This window comes from Leptodactylus fuscus, chromosome 10 (assembly GCF_031893055.1).
Source record: "Leptodactylus fuscus isolate aLepFus1 chromosome 10, aLepFus1.hap2, whole genome shotgun sequence".
NCBI lineage: Eukaryota > Metazoa > Chordata > Amphibia > Anura > Leptodactylidae > Leptodactylus > Leptodactylus fuscus.
This window is the reverse complement of record NC_134274.1, coordinates 14,401,516-14,419,194: the sequence shown is the minus strand read 5'-3', so window position 1 is coordinate 14,419,194 and position 17,679 is coordinate 14,401,516. Positions and strand designations below refer to the sequence as shown.

The following is a 17,679-nucleotide window of genomic DNA, read 5'->3' as shown; positions in this document are numbered from 1 at the left end:
GGGGATAATACTGTGTGCAGGGGCCACTATGGAACATAATACTGTGTGCAGGGGTCACTATGGGGGATAATACTGTGTGCAGGGGGCACTATGGGGCAATAATACTGTGTGCAGGGGCCACTATGGGACATAATACTGTGTGCAGGGGCCACTATGGGACATAATACTGTGTGCAGGGACCACTATGGGACATAATACTGTGTGCAGGGGGCACTATGGGGGATAATACTGTGTGCAGGGGCCACTATGGGGGATAATACTGTGTGCAGGGGGCACTATGTGGGATAATACTGTGTGCAGGGGGCCACTATGGGGGATAATACTGTGTGCAGGGGCCACTATGGGGGATAATACTGTGTGCAGGGGGCACTATGGGGCAATAATACTGTGTGCAGGGGCCACTAAGCGGAATAATAGTGTGTGCAGGGGCGACTAAGGGACATAATAGGAATGTGGAGGAGGGGGGGGGCCCCATGTCAAAAGTTCGCCATGGGGCCCCGCCATTCCTAGTTACGCCACTGGGGGTATGCCTACTGAAGCTGAATGTACCCAGTGTGAGGAGTACATCATCAGGGGACTATAATGTTTTTTATTTTTTTTTGGTGTGCACTGGTGGCTTTGTAATGGGGCTATTTGGGACATTAAACCCCCAGTCTATTAGGACCTTTCAGTGGTTTAGTGCCCCAATTGACTCCCCTCACCTCTTCTATTTCCAGCCCTATTAAAAAATAAAAACAGGGATACCACGGTGGCTCAGTGGTTAGCACTGTAGCCTTGCAGCGCTGGAGTCCTGGGTTCAAATCCCGCTAGGAACAACATCTGCAAGGAGTTTGTATGTTCTCCCCGTGTTTGCGTGGGTTTCTTCCCATACTCCAAAGACATACTGATAGGGAAAATGTACATTGTGATTCCTATATGGGCCTCACAATCTACATTAAAAAAAAAAACTGTTGGCAGGAACAGATATTAGGCAGAAGAAAAAAAAAAAACGTTACTTTAGATGCAAAGATTTCCTAGGGGCACATTCACATGGTGAGGTTGGGTGTCATTTTTTTTTGCTGATTTTATAGGTGTAAATAAAAAAAGGAAACTGTCAAAAAACCGCATCAAAACCGCATGCAGTTACCAACCTGACCATCTGAATGTGTCTTGTCTCAGAAGGAGCACTGACCGGTGACAGTAGTAGGACAGAGCAGGGACACGAGGGGTTAAGCCATCCTCTATCTCCTCGCTTCCCTGTTTGTATCACGCATTGGTTAATGACGTCACTGGATTCGAATGCGGCCCGCTGATTGGCTGGAGGGAGGGCCGGATGATACATTGTAACACTCTGCACGTTCTGCGGGGCGGACACCCAGCGGGCACACACCGGGCACACACGGGGCTCTCCTCACTGCTGGCTATCCCTGGGGACGGTAAGTCTATGTGTCTGGACCATGTGGGTGGCTCAGTGCGTAAGTGATCTCCGTACTCCAGTATACGGGCAGGTTACTGTGGCCCATTAGGTGCATGAGGGTTAAAGGGGTGTGCTGGGAGATGTAGTGCGCCTCCTACAGCTGATCCTAGGACTATGCAGAGTATTGGGCTCCTAAAGCCATGTGTGCAATAGCCATTACAGTCCTAGAATACATGCTGTTTATTGAAACTGTGTCTGAGCAGATTGTCCCAGGCAGGACCAGTGGGACCAGTGCAGGGTTCCCAGGGCAACTAGTGCAGGGTTCCCCAGTGTGATCAGTGCAGGGTTCCCCCAGTGTGATCAGTGCAGGGTTCCCCCAGTGTGATCAGTGCAGGGTTCCCCCAGTGTGATCAGTGCAGGGTTCCCCCAGTGTGATCAGTGCAGGGTTCCCCCAGTGTGATCAGTGCAGGGTTCCCCCAGTGTGATCAGTGCAGGGTTCCCCCAGTGTGATCAGTGCAGGGTTCCCCCAGTGTGATCAGTGCAGGGTTCCCCCAGTGTGATCAGTGCAGGGTTCCCCCAGTGTGATCAGTGCAGGGTTCCCCCAGTGTGATCAGTGCAGGGTTCCCCCAGTGTGATCAGTGCAGGGTTCCCCCAGTGTGATCAGTGCAGGGTTCCCCCAGTGTGATCAGTGCAGGGTTCCCCCAGTGTGATCAGTGCAGGGTTCCCCCAGTGTGATCAGTGCAGGGTTCCCCCAGTGTGACCAGTGCAGGGTCCCCCAGTGTGACCAGTGCAGGGTCCCCCAGTGTGATCAGTGCAGGTTCCCCCAGTGTGATCAGTGCAGGGTCCCCCAGTGTGATCAGTGCAGGGTCCCCAGTGTGATCAGTGCAGGGTCCCCAGTGAGTCCTAGAGTTACCTGAAACCCATGGGAATAGTAAGCCCCATCCATAAGCCAGCTGCTTGAACCAGACAGTACCCAGCACACGAGCGCTATATACCTGGAGGAGTACAAGCAAGGTTTGGACATTATTTCATGATCACTGATGTGTCTACAGATTTGCAACAACTAAGAAAGTTGGGACTGTTAGAAAGTTGTACGAAGTTGTCTATAACACTATTCTTATTATTAGTAACTCTGTGCATTCTGCTATTATTATATAAAAGTCACTTCATTACAGCATTGTATCAGGTTTATATACTTGTGGTTTTGTTGCCCCTGTGGTCCTGCGTGGTCTCCAGACTAGTCTTGTCATTGCCCTGTGGGACAGGCCCGGCTGCTGGAACTATGCATCAGGATGGTCCGCTCCATGTATACAGATCCTCAAATCAGATGGAAAACTCATTCAGTCAGCCATATACACAGAGATGTGTGGCACAGCTTAGGGCACATTCACACACCAAAAAAATCTGCATGGCATGACTTACGACGTGTTGGCGCTCATTCTCTCGACTGGATTCAATGACCACATGCTAACCTATGTGTTAGAGACAAACTCTTATATCACAGGATGAGAGCAATGGACATCTTCGTCTGTTCCCATTGACTTTAATGTAAAAAAAAATCAAACAAAACATGGACATGTTCTTCCTTCATGTTCCTATTTCTTTCATAGGAATGTAAGCTTCCGTCAAGTTTTCTACATTAGAGTAATGGATCAGAGCAACGGACATTAGTAACAGTAGGGTAAACTTGATTGATGAGTGTTTCAGACTTTGGACCCCTATCCTGTGACTAGGGGGTAACTTGTTGCGACTGCTGAGCTTCACATCCCCATAGCAGACTAGGCCACAACTTCTGTTACTGACACCTTGACAATTCCCAAAGTCTCAAGTGTTTTGTCTGTCCTCGGTCTTAAGTCTCTTGTCCGTTGAGATAGAAAGGCGTCTTTCACGAAGAAAGCGCTAGAACCTGAGTGACATGTCAAGTTTATCAGTAAATGGGAGTCAAAGGTAAGACGTCTCCGAGTAATACAAAGTACACCCTGAAGTATCACGTCAAGGCTCAGTGCTTTGTAAGAGGTGATCTCGTCCGGGACTTTACTGGGAACGTGTCGAGCTTTTACACCTGCGTTCCATTTTGGGACGGCAGATGACCCCTTATAACTCATCCTGGGCTGACACACGTTCCAGCGTACACTGACACCCGGGTTATACGACCTCTGCGGATAACTAAAAGGCTTGTGTTCCCAGAAACCATTTTCACAGCTGTTTCCCCGGCCTAACACTTGGCAGCAGCGAGCGCGGGAAGAAAGGGGCTTTATCTGATTGAACAGTACGGCATTTGTGGCTGAAGGTTGTAGGTCCGCCGGGTTTCATTGCTTTTACTGTCATTGTTTCCTCTCCTAGGATCTCTCGGAAGTAAAGCATGGAGATGTGTGAAGACATGGCGGTCGATCTGAACGTGGTGAACATGAGGAAGCGGCAGTGTATGGACGCGGTGATAGACCATCCGCTCAACGTAGGTCATCTGATATCTTATGTACATTTCTTTTATCACAGATCAGCTTGCATGGCCGCCTTTCCCGCGGCTGCCAGCACCTTTTACAGGGGGTATCTATGGCAGACATTTCCACCGCAGGCAGAGAATCCACAGTGTTTATGTTTTACCAAATTTTCGCGTTGTGGGGGAAAATATCTGCGTGGAAATTGATCAACAGTGTAGATATTAAAGGGATTCTATCGTTAAAATCACATTTTTTCTCAATCCTACCTTTAGATTTCTTCTCCGCGACGCCGTTCGGTAGAAATCCCAGTTTCCGTCTGTATGCAAATGAGTTCTCTCGCAGCACTGGGGGCGTCCCCAATGCTGCGAGAGAATTCTCCAGCACCACCTCCATCTTCTTCAGTAACGGCCTCTCTGCACGTCTTCTTCCGGCGCTGGGGTCAAACTTCTAGGCCTCGGGCAGAGCCGACTGTGCATGCCTGCGGCCACAAGAAATATGGCCGCTTGCACAGTAAGCGGCCATTTTCTTGTGGCTTGTAAGCAGTCATTTTCTTGTGGCCTTTAGGTACGCGCAGTCGACTCTACCCAAGGCCTGGAAGTTTGACCCCAGCACCGGAAGACACCGTGTAGAGAGGCCATTCCTGAAGAAGATGGAGGCGGCGCTGGAGGGTTACCTCACAGCATTGGGGACGTCCCCAGTGCTGCGAGAGAACTCATTTGCCTACAGACGAAAACTGGGATTTCTACCGAACGGTGGCGCGGAGAAGACATCTAAAGGTAGGAGAAGAATAACCTTTCTTAAGGCTATTACTACGTGTTAGTCACAAAAAATTGCCTTTTAATGATAGGATCCCTTTAATGTTTTTATGGCCTATCCTGAGGATACCTGATCGGTCGGTGGGCTAGGTGTTGTCCCCCCCACCGATCAGCTTTATGGTTCCATTTCTCCAATACACAATACAGGGCTGGAAGCAGAAAGCTCTGCCCACTGTATAGCAGCCATTGAAGTCTTCCTCTTATTTTTGGGGGACTTTGGAACCAATTACTGGTTTTCTATGGAGTTCTGGGCTTCGGTTACAATTAAAATTTACAATGGTCGCCCCAGACTGAATTAATATCGTAACTTGGCCAAGCACTATGTTAGGAATTTGCTGTCTTTGCTATCCCTTGACCTAAACCATTGCAGGTAGGTGTCCGCGCCCTGGCGCCCCCTCATACATGTGTTTATCACACAACACTTTTGTCCTGTCTCTTATTTTTCGTTCGATCCTTCCACGTTTCCCGCGACCTGACAATACGTGTTCTTTCCTTAGCAACAAGCTGTGAAGTGTTATTTCTCAAAACTCCTGAGAATTTTTTTTTTTCCACTTTATAGCGTACGATAAGAAATTCATATTGCCTAGTTGTCGAGCTCAAAGTTCATGTGATGTGAGATGTCTTAGCACATTCGCACACCCTGCAATTCTGCCTGGTGTGAAAAATTTAAAGTAACGCACAACATTTAAGGTGAGAACCCGCGATGTGATTGTGAGATGGAACAGAATGCCGTGTTTGTGGGAGGTTGGAATGGACTTGTCTCATCATGGCCGCTCAGAAGTTCTTGTAGGGTGACCTGGGCATGTCCTTGGTTGTGTACTTGACTTCTTATCTATGTTCTATGGGCGTAAGATCTAGGGTGCGGTTAGTGATGGAAGGGGATGTGGAACGTCCATTACTTTACTGGGACACCATAATGCCGGTGTGTGACATCATCAGAATGACTTTCTTCTATGCTGTGATGTCACAGTGGACACAAGGATGTTTTTGTGTGTGCATTAACCCTGTGTTATGTCATAGGTGACTCCACGGTGTGCGTTACCCTTGATGTAATGGAGACCAAAGCAATCAGACGCTGTTCGAGCTCTGAACTTGCTGCTTATGGTGGCCTTTCCAGAGTGGGGCTCCATTGCAATTTTTGCTATGGAGCCCGTATCTTCTTGTTATGCCCCTGGCCATAAGATATCTTATTTGTCCATCCTACATATACCAAAGAATGTTGGAGAAAAACTTCAGAGATGTCTGGTTATTGAGCATACATGTTTGGCTTAGCATATACAGTATATGGAAGGATCAACAATGATGTCGGCCATTGAAGGGTATCTTGTTTATGGCCAACTTTACTCATGCACTAAAAATCTCCATGTACCCTGACCTTATAGGAAAGCAGCAGGTGAAACATTTCCCCTTTTTTTCGTGACGTCTAATAATAAGCGCGCCTTTCCGTGTTGTTTCGTCCTGTTTTGCCCCTGGAGGAGGCCAAGTCGCATATAAAGCAGATATACAAATGCTGATGGGAAGTTTTTGTAAAACAAATGCGCTGTATACCTGATCTGTTTCCTTGGCTGCAAAACTGATCTGCATAACAATCTGTGTTTTCTTCTCTTTACAAAGTCGCAAATGAAAGAGATGAAATTCCGGTCGATTGTTAGAAGTGGTAATGGCGCGGTAGGGTGTGAAACCTGCACTTGTAGTGAGGACTCCATTACATGCATTTGCAAATTCAAGAAAAAAATTAAGGTTTTTTTTTCCTCCCCAATTGCAAAATAGATAGATAGGTCATTAGTACCATTTTTTTTCAGATCCTTGACAGCCATTTAAGACTTAGGCTATTTGTAGCAAATCGCTGTGAAAAAGCACAATGCAAATAAAGGGAGCCTTCACACGGAGTAAATGCGCGTGTATTTTTGCAAAATACACGTGTAAAATTAAGACTCCCATTGACTTCCATGACATTTTACAGGCGTATTTTTACACGTGTAAAAAATATCATTGAAGTCAATGGGAGTCTTATTTTAACATGTGTATTTTGCAAAAATACACGCACGTTTACTCCGTGTGAAGGCTCCCAAACTCAGCAAAAACTCTGCTGCATTTTTGCTCCATGTAAGTCCACGAAAACCCCCACAGACTGTCTGATAGAAGCAGCGCTCACGGTGCGGCTGCTGTTTCGCTTTCACAGTCTCTGTGATGTCAAGTTCATGGGTCACATGGCCTGTTTGCAACTTCGTCCCATTCAAGCGAATGGAGGTGAACTGCAATCCCAAGAACAGCCGCCATACAATGTACCGTACAGTGCTTGGAAGTAGTTTGCAGACTGTAGCATTCACCCAAATGCTGCGGTCCCTTGTTTGTGAGGGTGCAGGTGTTGGACCCCTCAACTGGTCTCATATTGATGATGTTATGGCCGCTTACAATACTGTGTAAGCGGCCATATTCTTGTGGCCGGCAGGCTTGCACAGTTGACTTTGCCCGAGGCCTACAAGGCTGAAGCCAGCGAGGGAGGAAGACGCGTGAAGAGGACAATCCTGAAGAAGATGGAGGCGGCGCTGGAGAGTTCTCTCGCAGCATTGGGGACGCCCCCAGTGCTGTTTGAGCACTAGGACTCGCCCCCAGTGCTGCGGGAGAACTCATTTGCATACCGACGAAAACCAGGATTTATACCAAATGGCAGCGCAGAGAAGACATCTAAAGGTAGGAGAAGAATGGCCTTTCTTAAGGCTATTCCTATGTGTTAGTGAGAAAAAATTGAGTTTTAATGATAGGATCCCTGTAATGTAGAGTAGATGGCCAGCGTTCATTGAGCCTTCTATTAGTACACAATGTACGGCGCCCCTTTAATCCTCTGAATCTTCGTCTGCAGGATACAGAGTCGGCTATTAAATGGCACATCTTTGTCTGGTAATCCCACTTTTTATGTCTCGTACTAGAGGGAAGAGCGTCTCTCAGCTTTAATAAGACGTTGCGCCGGTCTTGGAAGCTCGGATACGTTCCTGGTATGGTCACAGCAGTTTAGTAGACCAGAATTAATGTCGATGGTATCTCGAAACATTTCCCATTGCTAAGTGCAAATGTAAAGTCCATTAGTGCTTGCTGTGGGAGCGCTGAGCCACCAGTGGATTAAATGATTCACGTCTAATCCAAAGCAGAAGGGTCACCTGTCCAAAAAGAAAAGGGCTCCTCCGGATAATCCTCTGAATGCATCCAGTATTATTCATATGTTTCACATTAGTTCCGCCTGGTTGGCCCCATGTGATAAATATACGGAGGAGTCGTCTCCCATTCACCTTGACGGTGACGCCTGACAGCCGGTACATCATCATTAATGGGATAGAGGAGCATGGAGGACGCCTGCTACAATGTGACAAGCTGTGGACATGGCCGACTAGACCGCGTTCTTGATACAGTGTTTTATCGTAAACCGTTGCGATCTGTTGTTGCTCGCCATGTCTGGGCTGGACGTAGTCTCCCCAAATTTTTTGTGGTTCACGATGAGGTCACGTCAAGGCTCTGCCGTAAGAGGCGGTGCGGATGCAAATGGTTAAAATTTACTTATAAGGCTAATGCAATATCCAATGTGTAGGAACGTAATATTTTTAGTATATTGGCAAGTTATAGGGGGACTCCAACTCCCCAAAGGTTATACTAATAACCTATCCACATAATGGGCAATCTGTACCTGATCGGTGGGGGTCCGATATGGGGACCCCGCAATGATCCGATGCCCCTGGGCACCCAAAGCTAATACTGGGGCCAAAATTGCTAAAAGAAGAGAGGAGCTGAGGGAAAGTCGGGGTTATGGAGTTGGAGACTCGGCCAATTTTTGGGTGGAGTCTGGCAAAAGTTACTGACTTTAAATTCAAAATTCAAATTATTTTTTAGATTATATAATTCAATTATACAATTAGTGTTCTTGTATGATTAAACACATAGCTTGTTACATACCATATATGTATAGTATACAGTCCTATGAAAAAGTTTGGGCACCCCTATTAATCTTAATCATTTTTTGTTCTAAATATTTTGGTGTTTGCAACAGCCATTTCAGTTTGATATATCTAATAACTGATGGACACAGTAATATTTCAGGATTGAAATGAGGTTTATTGTACTAACAGAAAATGTGCAATATGCATTAAACCAAAATTTGACCGGTGCAAAAGTATGGGCACCCTTATCATTTTATTGATTTGAATACTCCTAACTACTTTTTACTGACTTACTGAAGCACAAAATTGGTTTTGTAACCTCAGTGAGCTTTGACCTTCATAACCAGATGTATCCAATCATAAGAAAAGGTATTTAAGGTGGCCAATTGCAAGTTGTTCTCCTATTTGAATCTCCTCTGAAGAGTGGCATCATGGGCTACTCAAAACAACTCTCAAATGATCTGAAAACAAAGATTGTTCAACATAGTTGTTCAGGGGAAGGATACAAAACGTTGTCTCAGAGATTTAACCTGTCAGTTTCCACTGTGAGGAACATAGTAAGGAAATGGAAGACCACAGGGACAGTTCTTGTTAAGCCCAGAAGTGGCAGGCCAAGAAAAATATCAGAAAGGCAGAGAAGAAGAATGGTGAGAACAGTCAAGGACAATCCACAGACCACCTCCAAAGAGCTGCAGCATCATCTTGCTGCAGATGGTGTCACTGTGCATCGGTCAACTATACAGCGCACTTTGCACAAATAGAAGCTGTATGGGAGAGTGATGAGAAAGAAGCCGTTTCTGCACGTACGCCACAAATAGAGTTGCCTGAGGTATGAAAAAGCACATTTGGACAAGGCAGCTTCATTTTGGAAACAAAAATTGAGTTGTTTGGTTATAAAAAAAGGCGTTATGCATGGCGTCCAAAAAGAAACAGCATTCCAAGAAAAACACTTGCTACCCACTGTAAAATTTGGTGGAGGTTCCATCATGCTTTGGGGCTGTGTGGCCAATGCCGGCATCGGGAATCTTGTTAAAGTTGAGAGTCGCATGGATTCCACTCAGTATCAGCAGATTCTTGAGAATAATGTTCAAGAATCAGTGACGAAGTTGAAGTTACGCCGGGGATGGATATTTCAGCAAGACAATGATCCAAAACACCGCTCCAAATCCTCAGGCATTCATGCAGAGGAACAATTACAATGTTCTGGAATGGCCATCCCAGTCCCCAGACCTGAATATCATTGAACATCTGTGGGATGATTTGAAGCGGGCTGTCCATGCTCGGCGACCATCTAACTTAACTGAACTTGAATTGTTTGTCCAAAATACCTTTATCCAGGAACTGATTAAAAGCTACAGGAAGCGACTAGAGGCTGTTATCTTTGCAAAAGGAGGATCTACTAAATATTAATGTCACTTTTCTGTTGAGGTGCCCATACTTTTGCACCGGTCAAATTTTGGTTTAATGCATATTGCACATTTTCTGTTAGTACAATAAACCTCATTTCAATCCTGAAATATTACTGTGTCCATCAGTTATTAGATATATCAAACTGAAATGGCTGTTATAAACACCAAAATATTTAGAACTAAAAATGATTAAGATTAATAGGGGTGCCCAAACTTTTTCATAGGACTGTATATAGACTTTAAAAAAAAATTACAATTGTTTTTGAGTTTTTTATCAGGACACTCCCAGAACAATCCCATATTACACGGTGTAACACAACATTACCATTTTTGTGTATTAGAGGATCTTTACTGCTTTTTACTACCATGACTGTCAGCTTTTTATGAAGTCATGCCATGTAAGAATAGTAGCCTGACTTGGTGGTTTGTCCTACCAACTCTACAGACGTGGTTGCAGTACCTGGCATCACCACTGAAGAGTGGATGGCGCTGCGGTTCTTCGAATAGGGGCGGAATGGCTTCCAGTGCTTAAAGGGTGATTGGTGAGGGGTCTGGGAGTTCACACTCCTTCACTGAAGGGGGTTCAGAGCACATAACTCAGGGTTGTAACTTGGCGGGAACCCCCGGGTCTATTGGCTGCAATAACCCAGAACAGGTATGTAAAGTAATAGTCCTCTAAGACTGGCCAGGGTCAGATTGTCAGGACCCCCGACATGTGCATTTTGTGTTTACATGCTGGACACTTGCTGTATTATTGATATTGCCATTATTGGGTGCCATATGGGACAAGTCTATAGGACCGCGCCGCCGCACCAGTATCCACCACTACCAAGAATACGTCATACGCCCTGTTTAAAGTCGGTCCCGGTAAATTCTTGCATAGCCTATCATACAAGCATACATTTTCAGAATCGTTGCATGGTCGGGCCAACGCCCAACGTTGGGTAACGCATTTGCAGATTTTTAATAAAAAATTTTAACACTTTGCTTTTTACAGAAGCGGACGTGCCAAGGCTTGGATCGTTTCGCCAACACAAATGGCGTCCTACTGAACGACTACGACATGGTGTGCTGGCAGGCAGAGGTAGCGCCCAATGTAAACCAACCTGTAAATGGGTGTGTGCCTAATGGCGGTATACAGCAGCACTGTATGGTACGGTAACTATTTATTCTATATTATTTTACTATTTTATTGTTTCATTATTTCAACCTAATATCGCATTCTAATTTTTTTTATTTTTTTTCTTCTAGCTGCCCCAAAATCCATCCCCCCAAATCTGCCCTAGATGTATGGCGGGAGAATCGGTGAGCCTGATATATTTTGTATTTTATTCTATTATTTTTATTATTATTTTTTTTATATTTTTTTATAATAAAAAAATCCACATTTTTTTTCCTCTCTCCGCCGTATCGGATCTATAAAATGTAGTTAATAAAAACGACAATTACGTCCTTGAGAAATAAGGTCTGTAAATAATAAAGGAAGATTGATAGACTTTCCTTTGGGCGAGCGGCGGGCTTTCCATATAATTACAAATGAAACGGCTTTCAATGCATTTTAAGAAGCCGACGACATCGAAATAACAAAATCGCGTTTTATGTTGATTTGACTAAATAAATATTGAACACACAAATAATGAGTCGGGCGCGGGGAGACGGCCAAGTGGATTTTTATCTCTGTACCAGTATTGATTGCATATCTAATAAATAAGATTGGAGAATGCATTATTTAGCTTACAATAACGCGTCTCCATCTATTACTTTCATTGCCCCAAGTCTTTCGCCATGATGAGCGTTTAGGATCGCGCTCCGGGAAGGCGATAACTGATCTTGTCTGACAAGCCTGTCTGCTCTATCCCGGGCTGAGAGCGCTTGTTTGGCGAAATTAATTTGGGCATGTATGATGTGTGTCCACACAATAGAGAGTCACTGGCCTGAAACTATCTCTTCCCATAGACTCGCTCGCTCGCTCGTAGACTGCTGGAATTGTACGCGCTATAAATTTACTGAATTTTTTAAAAAAATTTATTTTTCTTCCTTATGCATAGGTAAATAGAAGATTTGAAAATTTGAATTTAGATCTTAAAGTTTTGAATAGGTTTTTGTTGGGCTGAATTTTTTTCTTCTTTTCCTAAAACAATTACCATAATTTTTAAATGAATTTAAAAAAAAAAAAAAATACTACTTCTCAGTTTGTTCACGTAGACGGTTATAGGCCAAGTCTTGGAAGTGAAATATGGACTTAGGATACAGATGGAATCTAGGCTAACTTTTTCAACAAATCTTTAAAAAATTTATATTAAAAAAAAATATATATTTTTTTTTTATAAGGACTGAAAACATAAGACTTTTTTTTTAATTTTTTTTTTTTTTTTTTAGATACTTGTGATTTATCTTCCCACCGATATTTGTTCCATTTCTAAGGGCTCGTTCACACGGGTGGATTATGGTGCGTAATCCATGTCATAATCCGCCCCCTCACAATGGTGGTCTATGTAGACCACCAGGCTACTTTTTTCCGTGAGCGGGCTGCCCTTTCTTCAGGCGGCTTATCGAGCTGATAAGCCTGGCGGCAGCAACCTCCGGGGTCGTCTGCTCCGGAGGGGGAAGCCGCGACAGTCGTGGCAGGCGGTTTTTGACCCAAGAGTGACGCGGCTCCCCATGTCACTCTCCGTGTCAAAATCCTCGCTTCCGCTCCCCGTGTGAACTTAGCCTAAAGGTGTTCATACATATTTTAGCAATTTGGCAGGACTATTAGGCCCCATGCAACCGACAAGTGTGCCATCCAATTGTACTCCGACGGGGTGTCCGATGGTCCATTTAGTTCCAATGAACATAAAGCAGGTCCTATCCTGCTGTCATCGGAGCAGAACGGATCGGCAGCCCCCATAGGGTACATCCAAGTGCAAAATCTGCCCCACCTTGGATGGCACACTTGTTTGTGTGCATGAGTCCAAAGATCTGGTGTGCATGGAGGTGTCCAAGTTTGGCCAAATGGCAATGGGATTTTGGCTTTTGTTCTTAGCAGGGCTGTGGGATACTGGCCCAACCACCGACTCCAACTCCTTTGTTTTCCCTACAGCTTGATCCTTTTTCAATTTGGACTCCTTCATAAATGGCTGACAATAAAGCTCTTCTAAATCGCAAAAAAATTAGCGTCGGAATTCCTATGAAAGTAAATATGTAACAAACTGCACATCTAATAAGTTATACAATATTGATTAATTTTTTTTGAAGTCGATCAGTAACTTTTTTTTCCAACTCCACCCAAAACTGGCCCGGATTTCATGCAAATAAACCTGCGGCCATAGTGGTCTAAGGACTTGCTTTCCTCTCCCAAGTCATGATTCCAATATGCATGTGTATGGGAAGAAAAAAATGTTGGCCAAACCTGTCCAATCTCTAAAGTCAATGGCCCGCTGATCTTGCCAAAAACAAGCAAGGCTTTAGTACCCTGCCTCAGTCTGCCATTTTGGTATTTTTGATGGCAAGAGTATCCAGTTTCTCCCAATTCTGACCTTCTCTTTCACACTTAGCCCATCTGAATATGAATATTTTCTCAATGGCCCGAAGGGAATAACCAGAGCGGTTGGCAATCCCCAAATGGCAGAGCATAGTGGAGTCGTAGGCCAAACCAACATCTCCGACTGTTGGAAGCAATAAAGCTCCTGAAATTCATTGAAAACCCAGCGATTGAATTCCTACAGAATTGAGAATTCTATATTATAGTTCATTATTTTATTTTGTAGTTTGTATAACTTTTTTGTTTGGTCCAGACTCCCCATCACTGCCCACTGGCTCGGGCTTATCTCCTGCGTGGCCAAAGTATTGGGCATGTTGAATACTGGTAAACCCAATTCTATGCCCCAATGTCTGTCATTGGAGAAGAGTTGAGAGGCCCACATGTATCTGGATAGGCAACAATTGGTGGCCTCGGACAAGATTTTTGCCCATTTGTACAGTGACCTTAAAATTTTTGTTGTGCACCAGGACTCCACTTTTTGCTTGATATCTCTTTTAAGAAAGAGGTAAAAAAATTCCCACCACTTGTCCCAATTTTTTTTTATTTTTTAATTTTTTTGTAATCCCTGGATATCCATATAAGCTTTAACCTCAAAGCTACATCCGGAATTTTTTTATTTATTTTTTTAACACCTCTAAACTTGTATAATGTAACATTTAAATAGCGGAGGATGGGTGAACCTGGCGGCTTACCGTCCCACATCTCTGGTCCTCTTGGGAGAAGTCACTCTTGTGTGTGGATCATGTTGCTTGTGCTGCTCTATCAAGAAAGAGCTCGAGGAGCAGCGGGGAGGCCCGGGATAAAAGGTTTGATTTCGAGTGAGACATCTGGCTGGTAAACACTGTGAATTCATAAAAGACGGCAGTGGCGCAGCGCTTCTTTACAGAACGTTCCGCTCATCTGGGCCTCCTGCTGCCACCGTGACAATAACTTTACATTGTAGATTGACTGCTTGAGTCAGGAAAGTGACGAGACAACCTTTTGCATTTCTGTGACTACTCTGAGGAGCTCGGGAGGTGGAATACTAAAAAAAACACCGGTAATGGAGGTAGATGGATATAAAACTGTCTTAAGTACTGGAGGGTAAACTGGCAAACACGAAACCAAACTTACAGAGAGACTTGCTCATTACCTCTGTCTTCTGATCTGGGTCTCATTTATTATATAAAGCCCACCAAAAAGATGGCGGAACGTAGAATAAAAGTTCTAGTGAATGGTGCACTTTTGGTTTTGGCTACATCTCGCTAGGGATAGTCATATCTTTTGACAAAGTGGTCTTCGGGGCCTTACATAAAGGAGATCTATCCTTAGGATAGGTCATCAGTATGTGAGTAGTCAACAGACACCTGGGACTACCACTGATCAACTGGTTGGGTGAGCGTCGGTGTCGGATACCAAGCACCGTTCCGTACATTGGGAATGTGCTTGGTATTGCATCTCAGTCCTATTCACGTCATTGGGACTTGGCTGTACCATTTGACCAATGAACTTGACTTCATTGGCACAGGGAAAAAGATGGAGCACTCATATGGAGCGCCATGGTCTCTTCAAACAACTGATATTTGGTAATCTTGGGTGCTGAACCCTCACCAATCACATGTTTATGACCTATCCTAAGGATAGGATAGCAGTAGGTAGGTCCTAGATAACGTCTTCTTTAAAGGGCTTAGATAACCCATCATCTTGTAACCTATTAGGGAATTCTGAGTCAATGAAGAGGGGTCCTAGGGGACAAGTTCCTCATCTCTTGACCTTAGTAGAGAAAAGCTACAAAGAACGTCCATTATTCTGGACGACCTGTCCAACCCATTCTCATGTATGGGCACTGTACAGTGGTTAATTGACTCCACGATGGCGCTGTAGGGCCATTAAGTCCAGCCGAGGGTCCGAGCAATAGAACTATGATCAGCTTATTGTTACAAGACTCTGTCATCAAGGGGGGATAGTCCAAAGTAGAAAGCCCCTCTTAGGGCCATAATTGTGGTGAATTCAGACAGTCTTGTGCGGTCCAAGTTATACTGTATAATAACCCTTCACCTCTTCCATTTCAGGGTCACATCAACCACATCCTGGGACTGTAGACCTCCAGGACCACCGAGGACTCCACTTTGTGCTATAGTTTTTTTTAATCCTGGTACCCACCAGACACTCCGCTGTATAATGCTCGCCCTAGAGAAGGAGGTTTTTTATATTTTTATATACCTTTCCACTATTACAAGACTTGTTGCGATTCTTTATACTGTGCCTGAACTGTAGAATCTCCACCGACTCTTCCGCTGGAAGTCCATACTCCAAGGTCTCCATCCACGTTGTCCTATTGTTTACCCCATGTGAATTTTGGCGACGCCGATCCCTCTGGCAGTTAACCTTTGTCTCTCGGCTGTTGAAGAACTACACGTTGCAGCAGGCTGTGACATGTAAGAAGTGCCGGAGCGTCCTACCAGCTTCCGTCCACGCGTGTTCCCGTACGGTCATCGTGCCACTAATCTGGTCCTGTGGATCCCTATTAACCCTTAACACGTATTGGTGTTTTTTTATGTTGCCATTTGAATACATGTATGTATCTTTTTATAGGTTCATGCTACAATTTTTTTTTTCTTCCCAAATAGGAAAATATTCTGTTCATCCTGAGCTTTCTGGTTCATGAATACAATGCTAGCAAGCTAAAACTGCTAATATAACAATATTATATATTAGATTATATAATTTTTTTTAACATAATCTCTACAGTAGTAGAGTAGGGCTCTAGATAGTAATCCACATTTCATTGTATGGGAAGCTTATCCCATCTGTAATCCATCAGTCCAAGGTAGCTGAGCCGAACTAAGCATCAAGACTTCACGTGGAAGGACAACTCAGGGACTTCTATTTCTAAGTTGTTGGTTTTTTAAGTAAAAAACCTGTCTGCTCTCCTGAAATGACTATTTGTGATGTCCCTCTGTTGTTCCTCCTGGAAAAGTATGAGCCTTTATAAATGGGGTCTATCCCTTATAACACAGACATGGTCACGTCAGTCCTGACTGTGTAGGGATATTCCCAATTGACAAGGGGTATAGCAACCTCTCTGACAATGCATTTCCAGGAGGAATAACAGAGGTTATAGGTAACAGTATTTGGCTTATGGTGTCCTATATATATATATATATATAAGTTTACCAGGAACTTTTCCAATGTATGCACTGAACATGTTCACGAATCGACACGTGAACATGGCCCTATACAAATCTCCTTCTCTTCCACTGACTATACAAACCCCTAGAACCACTGACGCCTGTTTTATAATATTATATTTTTAACTGTTAATATGCCGATTCCTGTTTATTTTTCATATCTAAGCTGTAAATTCAATATTTGTGTAATTAACCCGATGAAATGTATTTTTAAGGGAGTCTGTCATCAGAACCAGCCTATCATCCCAGCCCTGCAGATACGTGGGTCGGGGTCACCTGAATCATACGGCGGTTTCCCCTTGTGAATCGGGGTCTCCGTTCTAGAGATATCGCTGTTTTATCGATATGCAAATGAGCTCCTTGGAACAACACGGGCGCCGCCATTGCTTCAAGGAGCTAAACAGCTCATCTACATAATGACAAAGACATCGATATCTCACCAATGGTGGCCCCGATTCACAAGGGGAAAACACCGTTTGATTCAGGTGACCCTAACCTATCTGCTGGCCTGGGTTCTGTGGACAGACTCCCTATAATAGCGAGAGGCAAATCTGAACGCTGTAATAAGGAGCAAAACATTCTTTGTAACTCCTTGGCCGTAGTTACTATTGTATAAACCACTGGCTCCCATCCTGTGGCCCTTCAGAACTTACTTTGTATAAGGTGGTCGGCCACTCCTCTTAAACTATAGTTAGCTTGTGGTCATTTTTAGATTTTTTATATAAAAGAGGGACATTTGGACATTTATTGTAACAGATGTGTCACCTTTAGATTCTGATGCCAAATAATATCAACCACTAGGGTTAAATAAAATGACCTTTATTTTGTACCTGTGTTCTTGGTTTGCTTTTGTTGTCACCTCTGATATCCAGAACTCTTGTCTGTGAGAGCTCAGCTTCTCTCCTCTATCCTATAACCCTATATATCACAGAGCTCAGCTTCTCTCCTCTATCCTATATCCCTATATATCACAGAGCTCAGCTTCTCTCCTATAAC

The 17,679-nt window shown here is 44.2% G+C and overlaps 1 protein-coding gene across 1 annotated transcript; it reads left to right on the top strand.

Moving 5' to 3' along the window:
* The first annotated feature begins 1,348 nt into the window (after nucleotides 1-1,348).
* C10H10orf143 (chromosome 10 C10orf143 homolog) lies at nucleotides 1,349-17,478 on the top strand. The gene is made up of 5 exons (XM_075258715.1): nucleotides 1,349-1,415; nucleotides 3,740-3,851; nucleotides 10,988-11,143; nucleotides 11,242-11,295; nucleotides 15,565-17,478. Exons 2-5 carry the CDS (start codon nucleotides 3,759-3,761, stop codon nucleotides 15,592-15,594), a joined length of 333 nt encoding a protein of 110 aa, XP_075114816.1. The 5' UTR covers nucleotides 1,349-1,415; nucleotides 3,740-3,758; the 3' UTR covers nucleotides 15,595-17,478.
* The last annotated feature ends 201 nt before the right edge of the window (nucleotides 17,479-17,679 follow it).

What these genes read in the sequence shown, in the direction of transcription:
- C10H10orf143 (XM_075258715.1), top strand. Translation starts at nt 3,759, where the DNA reads ATGGAGATGTGTGAAGACATGGCGGTCGATCTGAACGTGGTGAACATG. An exon ending in TGATAGACCATCCGCTCAAC is followed by an intron (nt 3,852 to 10,987) that starts GTAGGTCATCTG and finishes TGCTTTTTACAG; the next exon opens with AAGCGGACGTGCCAAGGCTT. An exon ending in GATGTATGGCGGGAGAATCG is followed by an intron (nt 11,296 to 15,564) that starts GTGAGCCTGATA and finishes CTTCCATTTCAG; the next exon opens with GGTCACATCAACCACATCCT.